The 19,365-nt window shown below is 37.8% G+C and overlaps 1 protein-coding gene across 1 annotated transcript in view; it reads left to right on the forward strand.

The window, feature by feature from the left end:
* The window catches only part of LOC124132132 (titin-like), a 168,666-nt gene that overhangs the window by 55,787 nt on the left and 93,514 nt on the right, over positions 1-19,365 (forward strand). Inside the window, exons 8-15 of the mRNA XM_046495821.2 lie at positions 79-152; positions 6,186-6,335; positions 8,332-8,392; positions 9,432-9,550; positions 12,310-12,472; positions 15,162-15,294; positions 16,542-16,562; positions 19,171-19,341. Of these exons, the coding sequence (XP_046351777.2) occupies positions 79-152; positions 6,186-6,335; positions 8,332-8,392; positions 9,432-9,550; positions 12,310-12,472; positions 15,162-15,294; positions 16,542-16,562; positions 19,171-19,341 (892 nt within the window). The remainder of the gene's footprint in view (positions 1-78; positions 153-6,185; positions 6,336-8,331; positions 8,393-9,431; positions 9,551-12,309; positions 12,473-15,161; positions 15,295-16,541; positions 16,563-19,170; positions 19,342-19,365) is intronic.

The following is a 19,365-nucleotide window of genomic DNA, read 5'->3' on the forward strand; positions in this document are numbered from 1 at the left end:
AAAATAAATTTGGAGAAACTAAGGTGTATGAGAAATAGGTTCATGCAGAATGTGAACAATGTTTTGTTTGTTTCACAGGGATCACTGATGTTGAGAGCGGACTATCCAATGAGGAACTCCGGATGGCAATGTCGGAACGCTCGGACACTGATGTCAGTACTGAATCGACAACACGTAGATATATCAAACTTGTAGGCGCGGCTGCAGCATTCACTCTTGTAGCTTTCGGGGTCCATAAAATGGTGCAGGGTTTCCCCAAGGGGAGCTAACCCATGTTTCTAGTCGATGGCTAAACAGAACTTTCAGTGATATTGAAAGCAGAATTAACATGTTTGACACAGCAGAGAAACCTACCTCAGTTATATGAAGGATGGTCAATTGTTATCTAAATAAGGTATTAGGCGCTGACTAAGGATGATTAAGTTGGTTTGTATTAATTACTAAAGCATGATAAAACAAATTTATTAACATGTGGACAACCAAGTTAAGTAGGTAATTTCTTTTACTATATTACACAGAAACTGATCAGTGATAAACCTTCCATGAGTGATATTTGGTGTGTTTGATGATTTGAATGAGTGGTGTGAATGAGGAAAGAAAAATTGTGATACTTTTCACTTACTTTTAAAACTATCGGTAATATCATCACATTTTGAATATGTTAAATTTTCATCAGATTAGAGGCTATTATTTTAAAATATAGTTATGTGAAAAAAGAAAGATAAATACATATTTATTGAATAAAGTAGAAAAAATTCATGTTGTTAACAATTTTGTCACAATATGCTTTTTGGCGTCATGAAAGTGTATGATCAAGAGTAGTATTTTGGTCTATCTGGACCTTAAACAGGAGAAACAGATTTTTTGGTTCCACTCTTGTATACACTGCAATGGTGAGATGTTGCATTTATTCAGATTTTTCATACTGTATTCATATTGATATTATATACTCAGGGATGTTATAGTGACAGTTATTAAATGCTCAGTGTTTCATACATTCCATTTGTTGCCATTCCAGGATTTGTGACAATACATGTATTTGAATTGTTTTATAATTTTTTTATTATGTCTTTAATTTGAAACATATTGTTGCATACAAAAAAGGCAAATTGAAGAAATATTTTCTTAAAGCCGAAGCAATTTCTGAAATGCCTCTTCAAAATTTAGAAAAGGCATATATTGGAAACAATTTTAATATTTATTTTCCCTCTTTCTTTTGTTTTCTTTTTTGGTTATTAATGTTTTGTTGAAAAGTTTTGTTGTAAAAGCAAGACATTATTGAAGTTAAAAGAGAGGTACAAGTGTTGTTCAGAACTGATACTGTGCAATATGGATTGACAATCAGCAACATTATTTACTGGAAATTGATTAAGTCATTACCATTGGAAATCGCTCCTATGATTCCAATCCTTAAAAGAAATCATTGAAGTGATTGGTAATCGTTGATTGAACATTGTGACAAGATTCTGGAATGACTCTCCTTGACCTCATTGTGGTGTTAAAGTAACTTGTTCAAGTGATGACATACTACATAAAACTGTATGTCTTCTAGGTTAAACTAGAGGGACAGTACATAGACAGTTCTGTGTGTTAAAAGTCATGCATGAAATAATAAGAATGCTTCGAAACTTATTCAAATCTATTTCTTGCTTTGAAGTTGAGTCTACTCTAAAAAATCACAAGAAAAGTAAAAAGGAATAATTGGTCTGTACTTTATAACATACAACAGGTTCAGCCTTAGAAAGTTGATTTTAAAGACTAGTCCAAAGAACTTGTGGAAATATAGTTTGTAGATAGTCCTGTTTGAACAAGATGAAAATGTTTACAATTGTTGCGTTTGCTGTCAGTTTTATTCAATTCCAGTTTGTAGCAAAATTGAAACATTGAGACCTGGTTCAGAAGTTTTAGCCGTAAAATGCTACTCATGATGAGTTTATGACACACACCATCTTTGGATTGTGACTTGTCCTCAGCACAATTTAGTAGTCTTGGACTGGCGTGAATTTCAAAGGCTGAAGGTTACCAATACTATTAAAAAACATATTACAGAGAAGATGAGAAAAACTGGTCACATTGGAACAAGTTTCTTTGATGCCATGTAGAAACCTGTTATTCCACTGAGTCTTATACTGCATCTTGACTTGATCAATGTTTGAATAAAATGTTCCCATTCACATGTTGCATCTCTGTGTTCTGTGTGTTGTGTGTTTCTTGATTCCTACACAGTAGAGAATAGCATAGACAAATTTCATCATTTGGAAGAATTTTTCTTAGCTAGGAGACCAGAGTTACATTTGTACAATGTTCTATCTCATTGAATGGCTGTTGATTAATAAAAAGGAACCAAATTCCTTATGAATAAGCTCTATGTTGAAATGAAACAGTAAACTTCTTCCAAATATTGAAATTGATTACACAGATGTTTAGCTGTAGTGATCTTGCATACATGCATGAGTGTTACCTAGGTATTTCATAGTCATATCTTATTGAATATTGTTGTTCTTGAAGCTGAAATTCTTACTCCATTTGAAAGTAACTGTTTGCTTTTTGTTTTCTGACATTAATTTTATGCTTGGATTGAAGATTGATTTCTAGGTAGATTCTGTATTGATTCAGAAGACAAGATTTGGGTGAAAACAGTAATAGGTTTCCTTTGGAACTATATTTAATAATGGAAAATTGTTCTTTTTTTCTGTCGTCTGACTTCTACCACAGGGCTTCATGTCATGCTATCAAAGACACCATAGACAATACCCATACCTTGTCAGTTGTCCATCACAGTAACAGTTTGTTACTTTTGGTTTTGAGTACTTGCACTTGCCTGATGTCATGGAAATGTCTGCACGTGTCTCTATTACCTCAACATGCAATCAGTAGCTGCCTCAGCCAGGCTTGCTCATAAGAACACAATAGAATAAGTTTGCTGAATGCAAACATGAATAAAAGAAACAAGGTGTTTATATCCTTTGCATGTAAAGATAAGTATTCTAGGAAGATGGTGAAACAGAGATTAGGGTAACATGATCCACCAGTGGGACTTGTTCTTGTGGAGGATGGTGCTTTGATATATTGCACAAGATGCTGCAGATCAAGAAAAACATGCATTACACAGGTCCTGAAATGCCAAGTGTTGTAAGTTGCTTGCATGGTAGTTCCAGATGCAGCTAATAAACCAATGGCTTTATCCTCAGATGAATGACATGCCTTTTGTTAACTCAGGTTGTTATGTTGATGAGTTATGCTTCAGATTACAATGGGATTCCCACGAAATACATCTAACTGCATATTACATCTGTTTGTTCATGTTATGCAAAACCCTCTTTTCATTTCTTACTTACATGTTATGGGTGTCCCATAAGTATCTGAAACTGCAGTGTGCTTCGTGGTCTGAGGTGATGCAGATCAAAGTACAGAGTTGTGTCCTGTGGAGCTGCTGGTCTGAATTCACATTCACCCAAATTGGGATCCTTGACCTCTCAGTGCCATATGCATTCCAGAGCTCATTGGTTTCACCAAAACTCTACAACCTGTTTTATTTTTGGGCTTTACCTAACATTCATGTGAAACATTCACATAGGTTACAAAGATGAGTTTAATGAGTACAGTAAACTACGGTTATAACGAATTCAAAGGGACCTCTAATTTTAGTTCGTTATAACCGTAGTTCGTTATAAGCATATATTCAGCATAACTACAGCTAATAGTAGGGACCAAAAAGTAAGTTCGTTATATCCGTCAGTTCGTTATAATAGTGTTCGTTATAACCGTAGTTTACTGTAGTTATATGAGAGGATTCCATTACCTCCAGGACAATGCAGGACATGAATGTCCAAGAGTTGCGTGCCTAAGGGTCAGAATCTGTTGGGTTTGGGATCCCAGATTTGCCTAGTGATGGTACTTGGTCTGTCTGCCCCATAGCACTGCTCGAGGGGTAAATGTACAAACTGTGTCAATTAAGTTGACATGTGATAGAACTAAAATACTGTTCAATGTGGCATTTAACGCAAACTCCATCACTAAGCCCTTGCATATGCAGCTGAATATGCACATACTAGCGACATATCATACTTACATCACCTCATACACATGTTCTCTACCAGGTCCTACCTTAAAGGGCCCTTTGTTTTGTTAAATTTTGTTAGATTAACTTTTGTAGAATTTTGTAGGGTTTCTTATGCCTCTCTTGTAGCTAAACCACTTTGTTTTGCAAATTTTTGATAATTGAGAAGATGTTTAGTGCCCTGTATGTTTCAAGCTGACAGGTACATGTGGGAGATTGCAGGAGCTCTTGGGACTTATGGAACACCCTCATGTTCATACACACATTCGCATGTTCTTTCATTTCATTCTACAAATAGTTGTTCCATAACCTTCCTCAACAACATCCATCCCTGTTCCTGCATGCAGTTCTATTATAAATTTTATCCTATTTTGGAGAAGGCATTTAGCTACTTAACACACAACATGGATTGGTTTGTATCAAAGTTTGCATTGAAGAACAAATAATTTCTGCAGTGGCTCCATGTTTTCTCCCATTATGGTAACCCCTCCTGACTTTGACAGTGGGACGGGAAAGCACAAGAAGATCCTGTACTGCCCTGGATGGTGACCTATGTGACCCTTGACCTTCACAGTAGAGAATGATCATCATTGTGGCCTATGTGACCTTTGACCTACATAACATAAGATGAACATCACTGACATCATCCTTGTCATTTGAGAGGAGGATAACCAGTGCTTTGACCACAGTGGGTAGTTACAGAGAAGGATGACTAATAATGTCACATCTGTGTTCTCAGTTGAGATGCATGTACATGGTGAATACTATTCTCGTCATTATGATGTGGTATTGAGTAGTTAGAAGACAGTACAACTGTATTAAGACATATCACTGATGTGATAATTGCCAGACAGACCTTGAACTCTTCAAATTGAGGTTTTGAGGCAATTATGGCCATGTTTCAACATCAACTTGCATTCCAAATGTACTGACATATGGAACTCTGGAAGGATACTGAAATTACTTGGTCAAAGATGAGCAGTATACTCCATGAAGATGGTGGAAGCTAACAGTGACAATTCACAGCCTCACAAGGAAAACATTTTGGGGGGGACTTCTTGTGAGAAGATGCTGACAACTTCTACAACAGAAATTAATGGTTCACATCTTGTGGAAATGTCCAGTATCCAGTATAAGAATCAGTTCATTCAACTATGTTGGTTATAACTAATTGAAGCAATCACTTTGTAGGTCTCCAGAGTAGCCCTAATCCTCCCCATTTCCATATATGTTGGTGATGAAATTAAGGACTTCTTGGTGATTACACTTTACAGTAACATGTGTGAGTCCAACTTCAATTCAGAATATATTGCATGGAACGTCAGTAGGAACATCATACCCAATATGATTATCATACCTCAGTCCGTCAACCATCCAAACACTTTGATTCTTCACACAGTCTGGCTGTGTGTATGTCATCCCAAACCCTTGGAAGCCATGTGTGACCATAACACAATCAGGTTATGCCCTGCATGGAATATCAGATCTGTCATAGCATCATGTATTACAAGTCAATAGCAACAATCTGGTACAAACTCTATGGGATGAGCCTTTTGCATAGTTGTCAGTATATGACTGTCAATCTAAAGACTGTGAATGCATGGTACTGATCCTAGGACCTCCACCTATACACAGAGCATGTTCCACACTATAGTCAAGACACTGATAACCATCCTTCTTGAGGACCACCTAGGCCCTCTTGGGACCACCTGCTTATGGATCACCTGCTTGGATTTACCTTCTCCCAGACCACCCTAAAGAAGTGATGTATTGTATAGTCGTGTGATCACATAGAACACAAACATATACCCTATCCAGCATGATAGATGAAGCAAGGTAGGTTCTACACTCACAGGATGTTGCATGAAAAGACCTGTAGGAATCACAGCCATGTAGGAACCATCCCACACTTGGTGTGCTAGGAGATTCTTGTGTGGAAAGGCATGACCAATTCCCAAGGATGCTGTGCACCTGTAATTCCTCACTGGATAGGCATGACGATTCCAAAGGATGTCCCTTGCAGATTGGAAGATGCAGCTTCAGCAAAGGATGTAGTCTTGCATGGTCACAGCACACATGCATAAAGCACATGGAGCTTGCACTTATTGAGTTACCTCCCTTGTAGGACAATTTCTTGCGGGTATATGCTGTCACCACAGAGCATACAGATGACAGCACAAATGTGACCTTGAACTTGGGGGATGTCGTGGAGGTTCTCAACTCAACTCTTCAGACAGGCAACTGGCTGGTGAGGAAAACAACTGACAAGGAACAGGTGAGATTTCTACAGAAAATTGTAGCACTTTAGAATAGAAATATTAAGGTTTTATGTTGATTCACACAATGTCATGAGGAAACATCTGAAACCTTCTGGATTTTATGATGCTTTTAGCAATATTACAGCAGGGTACATCAGAAATGGGCTTCACACATTGTACCATGTGGGGAATTGAACCTGTGCCTTCATCACAACAAGCAACTACTTTAACCACTAGGCAATCCCACTGCCCCAGCTCTTCAAGAAAAAAAATAAATGTAGGATGATGTAACAATGAGTCAGAAAAAGTAATCTTTAAGATAAAAAATAAACCATCGGATGAAAAGAAGTATTCTTTATTCATTATTGAAGCAATGATGAAAACTATGATGTTCCCAAAGAAGACTATGCATGATATTTGCTGATTATGCAAAACAAACTCTTTGATCAGTTATCCTCAATATTACATTCAGATTATAAAGATAAGAAGTGACACTCTCCACAGATCAACTTGAACCATAATTGTTTGGCGTAGCAATATTTGAGAGAAGTATTTTGAATGGAATATTTTTCTCGCCAAGCTTCTGCTACACTCACTGAAATAAACACTAACAGTATCTTTTTCAATGAAAATGTTATTTAAAAACTTATGTTTACTGAAGCAGCATGAATAAAACAAATATAGCTATTTGTGCCTGAAATTGATAGTGGAAGAAAGACTATGTGGAGCAGCTACTGCTCACTGCATGTCTATGTGGTTAGCGTACCTAATGCTTCTCATGTGTCGGGAATACATCAGCTATACACAAAGCATAAACAGTATCATTAAGCTTTCACCAGAAGTAGTACCATGTGCGCCACTATGCTGAGAGGAACAGAAACACAAGATTACTGATATATTTTTGTTACAGTTGTTTTTATATCAAATGAGGCATGAGTTATGAGGCTCTCATGATTGCATCATTGAGTTTTCTTACTTTGTATTTATACCTGGACTGTTCAGCTCATTTGTATCAATTAACCAATTTTTTTACCTATTGAATGATAATGATTATATTAACGCAGTGATGCTAAACACAGCATATGGGTCATGGATGGCCCAGATGTCGAATGCCCCACCAATGACAGTGCATAGTTATGTCCCTTAGGCATCCTGGCAACCTATGATTGTGTGTTTGAATCCAAGATTTGCCCTGATGATAATGGGTTTCAAAAGAGTGGTAAACTTCTAAGACCTGCATCTCTTGCTGCTTTCTTCCAGCATCAAGCTGACACACTGATATAACTGATATTCTGCTCTAACTGAGATAAAGCTCACTCATATGAACTTTGTTGTGAATAGCTGAATTCTTTTTTAAATCTGGACTGGATCAGACCAGTCTGGCAATTTGTTAATGTCGGGTATCTTAAAGTATATCTACAGTCCTTGTTTTTAGCATAACGTAATGTGGTGGGAATAGTGTTTTTTGTAGCAAGATAATGGCTTGTGTATCAAGAACTATGATAAGAACAAAGTTAGCCCTACTTTTCAGCGTGTTTCACACCTGTGTCAACTTGGAGTAGGTGGTGGGGTAGCCTAGTGGTTAAAGCTGTCACTTGTCACAGCCAGCATGAATCAATGCTTGCTTAAATGTGTAAGGCCGATTCGTGTCATCCCCTGCATTGATATGCAGGAAATAATGTTAATACCAGTGAACTGCCTAACTCACTGTGGGCCTTGGTGGGTATTGAATTGGTTCCCACACAAACTGAACTGGGTATCTTGTGGGTACAATATGTTGACTTGGAGTGGCGGGAAACATCAGATAGGTTTACATGTACCATGTCTGACGGAAGCAGGTGGGGCAGGTGCACCCCCAAGATCCCCTCAATCTGCATTCACTATTGTATGTCATTGTGCACTGAAGTTCTGGATCACAGGTCTTGGTTAGTTATCAGCTGCCATGTTATGTACCTGTAAAATTATTGACTGATGTCAAACATTGTTCCAGTGCCCCACTTGACTGTGTTTCAGGTAGCCTACATTCCTTCCTCCTCACTCAAGTGCCAGGATGTGCAGCTCTCCACACCAGAAGGTAGGATATTCAGGGAATACACATAACCACAATGTAGCAGATGAGTTTCATCATTACTCTGATATGAGAAGTAGTTATCTTGTTTCACAGAGAGGATGTGTAAGCAGTTAACTACTGGTTTGTCCATGGTCTAGTGGACAGACTGCATGGAGAACGGAAGGTTGATGGTTTGATACCTGGCTGTGTCGTACCAGATGTTATGCACTTTGCATTGAGGGGATAAAACAAGGAGTGATGAGTCTGGAGTCAGTCTACTGTGTCTGAGTGGGATATCTCGGTAGGCAAGTACTGTAACACCAGAATGTGTCCAGACTAGTACAAGCAGCTACACACACACAATCATTCATATTGTTATAATTTTGAACATGACGTTAAACCCCATATCACCCGATCTCATTAAAATAAGACCTTAGTTCTAGCTACCACTGAACAAAGATCTGAAGAGATCCCATAAGGGGTCATGTCAGAATGACCTTTCATCCGACTAATCAGAGCGTCGCTTACCAGATGATGAAAGTGACAGTCGGAATGTGATTTCTACCTCGGAATGCACCCTCGAAAACTTTAACACGGGGTATTCCGGACGATGGTTACGGGTTTAACAACTGAATCCATACAATCTAGATCATCTATTAGCCATTCCATAATGTTCTTTTGTTAAGGTTTGAAATTTGTAATCGAGAATTTGTCAAAATATGTTTCGAAGCATAGTAACCAATTTGAAATTGGTGCCGTAAAGCACGAGAGAGTTCCCTTCTGATTGGTCAATCCATTGGTCGGTCAAAGTTTGCGCAAGGTCGGTCTGACGTGACCCGTAATGGGATGTCCTCAGATCTTTGTTTAGCAGTAGCGAGAACTAACATCTGATTTTAATGAGATTGCATATCACCTCACCTATAGGTAATTGTTATATAGCTGAAATATTGCTAACTATGGTGTAAGACAGGGTTCACAAAGATGGTACTGAACCACAAATAAAAAACCCTGATTGAATACATTTATACTATTTGTTAAGTTTAATACTGACTGGTTTCTGTAGAAACAAATGGCAGTGCACGTCGCCGTGAGCGCAAACTGTCCCGATCTCCCAGTCAGAGGTCGACTGAAATAGAGCCAGGGGACACATCCGACGATGAAGGCCATTTCAGCCTTAGAGAAGTAAGTTCTTCACCTGCTGTGTCATACTTACCTCACAAATCAAGGTCAGAAGGGGAGACAATTCTTAATCTACTACTTTACATTATTTCTTCCTCTTTTGTAATTATTTATTTGTAATGTCATAATACTTTCATCAAATTTGATTTGTGGATACTGCAAATATCCAATTCAGGTACAGCTGTCAATCATGTGTATCTCATAAAACTAAATGTAAGCAACAATTAAGCAGCAGTAGAATTGTCTCCTTGAAACTAATATGCATCTTATATATCTTCATTGCATTTTTATTTTATATATCTGAACATTATGCTTCAAGTGTCTTGTATGAGTCTTCCTTTTGTGTTTACCTATATATTATGCTTCTTATTCACTGTTTGTGTCTGAGGTAGTGTCTGCTGTATATATTCACATAGCCCTATTTCTCTTTTGTTAATTCATCTTCTTTAACTTAATGCATGGAATTATCTTTCTTTTATTTTAGCACTGTATTCTAGAAAGAGCTTGACCCTATGTTTTGCAGGATCAATAACAATTGTCCATACTCACATCAGTGCTTTCTATGCTAAATATTCTCAAGTCATCATAATTCTCCAAAATGATTTAATGATATCCTTTATTTTGCCAGCATATATTTTTCCTGAAAAGTATACATGTGACCACGGAGTCTGAAGTAAGTGTTCAATGTGGAGGTAAAATTGTTGTACCCCTCAGTTAATCCAGGTTTATACCCTGCACATGCAGTTAGTGATTACAGGAAGACTTTCTTGTCCCCCATATGTCCATTTTTAAGTAAAATGTTTGGTTTTGTTGAGATATCTGAAACAAAAGTAAACATCACATGAACAAGTGAATGTGTTTTGGTGATGTCAACAATGTTGTTACTGTAATGACATCTAAAACATAAGATCCTGACACATTTTATGTCCATATTTTATGATGAGAAATGATACAAATCTAAATCTAAATGTTGATTCAGTTTCGGTATCATGAGAGGTATGTTTTGTGGGCCTTATAATCACAATCGATATATCAAAGGCACTGACTCTTGATTATTTTTACTTTTTTACTTGCTGTGTGCATTTTTACAGGAAAATACCTGTCAGAGGTAGGGAAAAAACAAAAACAAATCAATTTATTTTTAGTCCTCTCCTCCATTACAGGCCAGCTGGTATAAAAAACAAAAATGGTTTAATGTAGGATGAGAGCCTGAAACACAGCTGTATACGTAGCATTTAGCAATGTAAACCTGATGAATCAAGCAGGAATACTCTTGTGCATCTATGCATCCTATCAATGTCAGGAACAACAGAAAACTATATTATGACTCCCCTGTTAAAAATGTCAACTTCAGTGGATCCTTATTGATGGTGTGATATGCTATCAGCTTATCAGTGATATAAAACAAAGAGTTCAGAATTATATGTTTTCCAATTCGACAAAATTTATTGTTGGCGGATCTGTAAAGCAAGTTTAAAAAAAGTATAGCCTCAGGGTAGGCAAACTGGGTTTTTCTTGGAATTAGGATAGTTTTCAGTCACTGCGTCAGGACATACAATTTGTTTGCAATCTAGATGAGATGTTCTAGTGCTAGGTAGTGGAAACTGTATGTAGCATAGATGCATGTTCACATGGCCTATATTCCACTTTCATTAATACTCATTAAAAATTCATTATATGACTCGTGAAAGTGGTAAAAGATCACAAAACAGTAATGTTAGGCCACAACAAACTAATTATTTGTTCTTCAGATTCATTTCACTATGTTTGAATACAGAAGGTGAGATTTGTTTTGTAAGTAACAACATTTAGTAACTCACCAGTTGATGGAATACTACCAATTGGATTTCCTGAGAAATGTCTTTTGACTCTGACTAATGTAACAACACCGTATTTGGGATAACACTTTCTTAGTAAAGTACAGATTCCGGGGATTCGAACCCACACTGCCAGAGTGAGGCAACTAATCGCCAACACCCAAACTCAGTGATCTAACCAACTCGGCAAACCAAGGCTTCCACAAAAATGAAAGTCTGACAACTGGTAGTATGGATCACATACTTTGTGTACCCCTCTGACAAATGTAAATTGGCACGGCACTCATGGCCGAAAGCTATGAACACACAATGCCCTTTGGAAAGGAGTCAGATGTAACAAATGTTATATTTGGGACAAAACTTTCTTAGTAAAGTACAGTTTCTAGTACTTTTTAGGGTTGAGTCTCATCCGGAATTCGAGAGTGAGGCATCAGAGTGCCAGAGTGAGTTATTTTGACCATCACCTTTGATGGTCAATGTAAGTTATATGTACCTAATTATATTTATCTGATCATTTTCAGAAAATTATAACTCAAATTATCATTTCTGTTGATAACAGTCTGAAGAAGCAATAGTTAATTTGTTGTTGACATATGTGTTTATTATGTTCTACATTATGATGACTCATCATTTATTTCAAGTAGTTCAGACAATGTCTACAGCTATTACGTATTATCCTTTTGCTAAACCTTATTATGCGAATATTAAAACAAAAGAGGTAGAAATAATCTTTACAACTGAGGATGTCAGTATGCATTTACTCACAACAATGATGAAACCTCTGGATAAAGAGATTAATTTGTGTTGAAATAGGGAAATATTATTTTGAACAGAAATTCATAATTTCAAAGGCGAAAAGAAAAAATGAGATTTGTAGTTAAACTTGACATATCTATTTCATGTTCATGTTTGTTAGAGTATACACATTGTTATGCTACATTCCAGGGCTTCCCAGTGTATGTTGTGATAGCTGACTACGCCCCTGGCGAGAGTGAGACAGACTCACTCCGTCTCAGCGAGGGGCAGTTTGTGGAGGTACTGGACATGCAGAGGCCGGACAGATGGCTGGTCAGGACAAAACCTACCAAGACCAGTCCTGCCAAAGAAGGTGAGACATCGGTTAAGACTAAACTCACCCATACTGAACCCTTTAAGACAGTCCTGGCAAAGAAGGTGAGACATCGGTTAAGACTAAACTCACCAATACTGAACCCTTTAAGACAGTCCTGCCAAAGAAGGTGAGACATCAGTTAAGACTAAACTCACCAATACCGAACCCTTTAAGACAGTCCTGCCAAAGAAGGTGAGACATCGGTTAAGACTAAACTCACCAATACTGAACCCTTTAAGACAGTCCTGGCAAAGAAGGTGAGACATCGGTTAAGACTAAACTCACCAATACTGAACCCTTTAAGACAGTCCTGGCAAAGAAGGTGAGACATCGGTTAAGACTAAACTCACCAATACTGAACCCTTTAAGACAGTCCTGGCAAAGAAGGTGAGACATCAGTTAAGACTAAACTCACCCACACTGAACCCTTTAAGACAGTCCTGACAAAGAAGGTGAGACATCGGTTAAGACTAAACTCACCCATACTGAACCCTTTAAGACAGTCCTGCCAAAGAAGGTGAGACATCGGTTAAGACTAAACTCACCCATACTGAACCCTTTAAGACAGTCCTGACAAAGAAGGTGAGACATCGGTTAAGACTAAACTCACCCATACTGAACCCTTTAAGACAGTCCTGACAAAGAAGGTGAGACATCGGTTAAGACTAAACTCACCCATACTGAACCCTTTAAGACAGTCCTGGCAAAGAAGGTGAGACATCGGTTAAGACTAAACTCACCAATACTGAACCCTTTAAGACAGTCCTGCCAAAGAAGGTGAGACATCAGTTAAGACTAAACTCACCAATACCGAACCCTTTAAGACAGTCCTGCCAAAGAAGGTGAGACATCGGTTAAGACTAAACTCACCAATACTGAACCCTTTAAGACAGTCCTGGCAAAGAAGGTGAGACATCGGTTAAGACTAAACTCACCAATACTGAACCCTTTAAGACAGTCCTGGCAAAGAAGGTGAGACATCGGTTAAGACTAAACTCACCAATACTGAACCCTTTAAGACAGTCCTGCCAAAGAAGGTGAGACATCGGTTAAGACTAAACTCACCAATACTGAACCCTTTAAGACAGTCCTGGCAAAGAAGGTGAGACATCGGTTAAGACTAAACTCACCCATACTGAACCCTTTAAGACAGTCCTGGCAAAGAAGGTGAGACATCGGTTAAGACTAAACTCACCAATACTGAACCCTTTAAGACAGTCCTGGCAAAGAAGGTGAGACATCGGTTAAGACTAAACTCACCAATACTGAACCCTTTAAGACAGTCCTGCCAAAGAAGGTGAGACATCGGTTAAGACTAAACTCACCCATACTGAACCCTTTAAGACAGTCCTGACAAAGAAGGTGAGACATCGGTTAAGACTAAACTCACCCATACTGAACCCTTTAAGACAGTCCTGCCAAAGAAGGTGAGACATCGGTTAAGACTAAACTCACCCATACTGAACCCTTTAAGACAGTCCTGACAAAGAAGGTGAGACATCGGTTAAGACTAAACTCACCAATACCGAACCCTTTAAGACAGTCCTGCCAAAGAAGGTGAGACATCGGTTAAGACTAAACTCACCCATACTGAACCCTTTAAGACAGTCCTGACAAAGAAGGTGAGACATCGGTTAAGACTAAACTTACCCATACTGAACCCTTTAAGACAGTCCTGACAAAGAAGGTGAGACATCGGTTAAGACTAAACTCACCCATACTGAACCCTTTAAGACAGTCCTGCCAAAGAAGGTGAGACATCGGTTAAGACTAAACTCACCCATACTGAACCCTTTAAGACAGTCCTGCCAAAGAAGGTGAGACATCGGTTAAGACTAAACTCACCCATACTGAACCCTTTAAGACAGTCCTGACAAAGAAGGTGAGACATCGGTTAAGACTAAACTCACCAATACCGAACCCTTTAAGACAGTCCTGCCAAAGAAGGTGAGACATTGGTTAAGACTAAACTCACCCATACTGAACCCTTTAAGACAGTCCTGCCAAAGAAGGTGAGACATCGGTTAAGACTAAACTCACCCATACTGAACCCTTTAAGACAGTCCTGACAAAGAAGGTGAGACATCGGTTAAGACTAAACTCACCCATACTGAACCCTTTAAGACAGTCCTGGCAAAGAAGGTGAGACATTGGTTAAGACTAAACTCACCCATACTGAATCCTTTAAGACAGTCCTGGCAAAGAAGGTGAGACATCGGTTAAGACTAAACTCACCCATACTGAACCCTTTAAGACAGTCCTGACAAAGAAGGTGAGACATCGGTTAAGACTAAACTCACCCATACTGAATCCTTTAAGACAGTCCTGGCAAAGAAGGTGAGACATTGGTTAAGATTAAACTCAACAATAGCAAACCCTCTAAGACAAAGAAGGTGAGACATTGTTTAAGACTGAACTCACCAATACCGAACCCTTTAAGACAGTCCTGCCGAAGAAGGTGAGATATTGTTTAAGACCCACCAAGACCATTTTTGCCAAAGAAGTTTGGATATTTTGTTAAAGAAACCCACCAAGCCGTTTTAGTATTACAAAAACCTGTTGTTGTTTTTATGGTCCTTTCCAAAACTGTATCGTTCAATACCCTGCTTAAGTTCTGCCAATGTTCCTTCCCTTTCAAGACCATGAAATATTCACTTAAGTTTAATCTATAAATGATTTGCTTCAGGATGGGTACCATCTGCATATTTGAACCTGAAAATGCTGGGCAGCACAGTAACCAAGAGGTCCACAACAGAACAGTTTCGTGAGGAGATCATTCAGATCTCAAACAAACAGCAGGAGTCTCTCCTCAAGAGGAGGTAACTCTTTGAGCACATCTATATAATTTGTTTGTTTGAGTTTAATGCCAGTCTTGATGTACATGTATATATCCCTTTATCAGGAATTTGAAAATTAATAATACTTTAAATTGTATGGTCTTTATTTTTTGTTCTCTTATTTACAATTTATGAAATAACCACTTGTTGCTAATAACTGATATCAACTACTATTTTGTTAATTGGTAACACTCGTACTATTTAGAGTTTCATGTCATTGTGAGAACTAGAGCTTCATAAAAAGAAATAATTCATTCATGAATATACAGAAAGGATTACAACATTTTTTTACCTGCCCTAAGTACTTGTCCATATTTTTTCCTGATCCAAATATTCCCCCAGTTTGTCATGGAAATTACACAAATATTTGTACCATGCCAAATTGTACATAGAAAAATTATGTAGAATTCATGCAAGTCCCCGTAAACCTGTTTCTAGCAACACGTCTCTGTGTTTCTCTGGTCCTTTTCCCCTATATGATAACCAACAGTTACACAGAATAATATTTCAAGATAGCGTAATGTTTAGATGGATATATAGAGATGGCATTAAGTTTTCAGTTCCTGTATCTACACTTGGCAGTCATGATGATTGTGATGTACACTGCAATCTCATCTAAAACTGATATTTTACTCTGTTTTGATATCTCACTGTGTGAATGTCTGACAAGAAGTTTGCAGCAGATGAAACCAGAATGAACTTTGATCACTAATTCAAAATGGATGATGTGTGGGTTCTTGAACCAATCAGATGTTAGCTTTCTTTATCAGGTTCATTTCTTTATCATCTCTAGTTGGAAAGTTTGATTTTAATAAAAAAAGCTGATACAAAATGTGAATATTCTTTCGATGGTATTTCTCTTCTGGTAGCAGACATCATGGTGCTCATTAATGACATGGCATACATAATATCCACAACTATATAATGGTGTGACTTTATTATTTACATTCAGAACTGGTTATTTTAGTTCTTTTTCGAGATACAGAAATGAGACGTACTGGTCTGAATGCTTAAGCCATTCATACTGATTATTTAGAAGCCTTGACATTGATTGGCTAATCAGAAAGTGCACCTGATATGACCCATGGAAGGGGTGTTGGGTCTTCAAGCAGAGAGGTATCCCATCAGAGCAAAAGATCTGATTTTAATGAGACTGATGTACATTGCCTCAGCTTTGTAGACATGTAGATTGTGGAGTCTTGCTGTGACCTTCTTTATTGTGATTATAGGGATCCTGATGACTTTCCATTGTGAGTAGCAGTTATCTGCCCTTGGCTTGCTCTTCTTTATAGAGAGACTTAGATTGTTGGGATAACAATCATTTGGTTATAACATTTCAGAATATTGTTGTCTTATATTTCTTTCAATAAGTGTCCAAATTGTTGAAAATTATAACATTCAATCTTGATATCTGATGATTGGTTTAAACAACTGAAAATGCTGTTCTAAATGTCATTTTGTTTGAATTTTCATAATATTTGGACATTATTTTGCTTGATTTCTTCTTCTGTTTAAAACTGAGTAGAAGTTATTTGTTCATAATCTTCTATTAGGCCACCTTTTAGCATTAATATGCTAGATATGACTTGAAATGTATTCTTTTCTCATTTACTTTACATTAGCATGGGTATGGGTAGATTTGTTTGACAACTGCCTTGTTTTGAACTTTACTTTTTTCAGTTTGGTGTGCAAAAGTTAATTTAAGTTTTTGTCACAAACAGTTAGAGTTACATTTGAAGAAATTATTGCAACAGCTAGTCATTGTTTAGTTTGTATTTATTACAGGACTAATTTCATATATTCCTGCTGACTTCTCGTATTTAACTGGTTCGACTGCTGGGCTGCGCAGCAAGCTTGGCACTAGGCCAATCATGCATCTGCATCCACATGACATCTATATTACAGAATACAAAGATGTTAAACCTCGAAAGTCCCCAGACAAAATCTGAGTAATTGTGACAAACGCCTCTGCTTACATGACTTGTTGCTAGAGCAATTTAAGTTTCATAAACAAACTGCAATCTGTAATTTAACGCCTAATTGTCGTCCAGTGGCAGCCAACCAGAAATCTAATTGTTAGCATAGACAGTAGCCCAGTCTGTCACATACCTTCACGCTATATTGCTGACATGTATAACTTCTTACATCATCACATCCTGCTGACATGGTTGGTCCAACTCACTGATATCATGGCCAAATCCTTGCTGACATTAATAACTTCTTACATCATCACATCCTGCTGACATGGTTGGTCCAACTTACTTATATCATGGCCAAATCCTTGTTGCCATTTATAACCTATTATATCATTACATCCTGCTGACATGATTGGTCCAACTCACTGATATCATGGCCAAATCCTTGCTGACATGTATAACTTCTTAAATCATCACATCCTGCTGACATGGTTGGTCCAACTCACTGATATCATGGCCAAATCCTTGCTGACATTTATAACTTCTTACATCATCACATCCTGCTGACATGGTTGGTCCAACTTACTTATATCATGGCCAAATCCTTGTTGCCATTTATAACCTATTATATCATTACATCCTGCTGACATGATTGGTCCAACTCACTGATATCATGGCCAAATCCTTGCTGACATGTATAACTTCTTAAATCATCACATCCTGCTGACATGGTTAGTCCAACTCACTTATATCATGGCCAAATCCTTGCTAACATGTATAACTTCTTATATCATCACATCCTGCTGACATGATTGGTCCAACTCAATTATATCATGGCCAAATCCTTGCTGACATGTATAACTTCTTATATCATCACATCCTGCAGACATGGTTGGTCCAACTCACTTATATCATGGACAAATCCTTGCAGACATGTATAACTTCTTATATCATCACATCCTGCTGACATGGTTGGTCCAACTCACTTATATCATGGACAAATCCTTGCTGACATTTATAACCTATTATATCATTACATCCTGCAGACATGATTGGTCCAACTCACTTATATCATGGCCAAATCCTTGCTGACATTTATAACTGTCCTCTCAAGCGATTCCAAAAGATGTTGCTAACATGGTCAGTGCATCTCCTAGCTTGTGGGTTTGGATGGGTGCCTGGATAAATCATGATTAAGATTCTAGGTTTTCAACAAGGTTTGTGCTCGTGGGTTTCATGAAAGTGGTAAACATCAAAGACTTGCATCACTTATGTCTCATTAAGATTCAAATGACATCAACAATGCCACCCAGATGATGTAAGCATTACACTGGTGTGAAGTGATATTTGCACAAGAGCACATACAATTTATATGATCTCGGTTATTTCTAACCCTATGGGTAATAAATAGAGATTATTATACGACCATGTGCGTCATCATACTCCTTTTATGAAAAAAGTGTCAGAGTTCTTGCATTTCTCAAAAGGGTGTGAGGGTAATACATGAATACTTACACGAGTTTTGTAAAATCACTCTCACACACATGCAAGTGTAGTAATTTCGTAATTACACATCGTGTCTTAATTCTATTGAGCTCCCCTTTAGGAAAGTGCACTGATCATGACCACTGTCTTAGAAAACCACAATTGTGGAATGACAGCAAATGTTTTCAGCTATGATGTTTCTAGTGTGACATCATTACTACCTTATATCACAATAACATTTGAATGACATCAACAATGTGCATGTTCCAGCAATACATTGGTGAGCGTGAAGTGGTATTTGCACTAGTGCACATACAATTTTTATGAAATTAGTTATTTCTGACTCCATGGGTAATAAACTGACTGATTAGAGCACAATGTCACTTACTGATGTTGATTTGTCATATGCCTTTGCTGATGCATGAAGCTCTAGAACATGGTCTCATATGGGTTGCAGGTATGCTGTGACGGAACTCCTGGAAACGGAACGAGAGTACATCCGGCACCTGGATCACCTCATCACGGACTACTGTCAGAGGCTTGGGGAGAAGGACACCCCAGAAGTCCTCAAGAACAAGAAGGATGTCATCTTTGCTAATGTTAAACAGATCCATAAGTTTCATGATGAGTAAGTAGAAATGTTATGAATTAG

Source organism: Haliotis rufescens, unplaced genomic scaffold, assembly GCF_023055435.1.
Source record: "Haliotis rufescens isolate VD_foot unplaced genomic scaffold, xgHalRufe1.0.p SCAF_4, whole genome shotgun sequence".
Classification (NCBI taxonomy): Eukaryota; Metazoa; Mollusca; class Gastropoda; order Lepetellida; family Haliotidae; genus Haliotis; species Haliotis rufescens.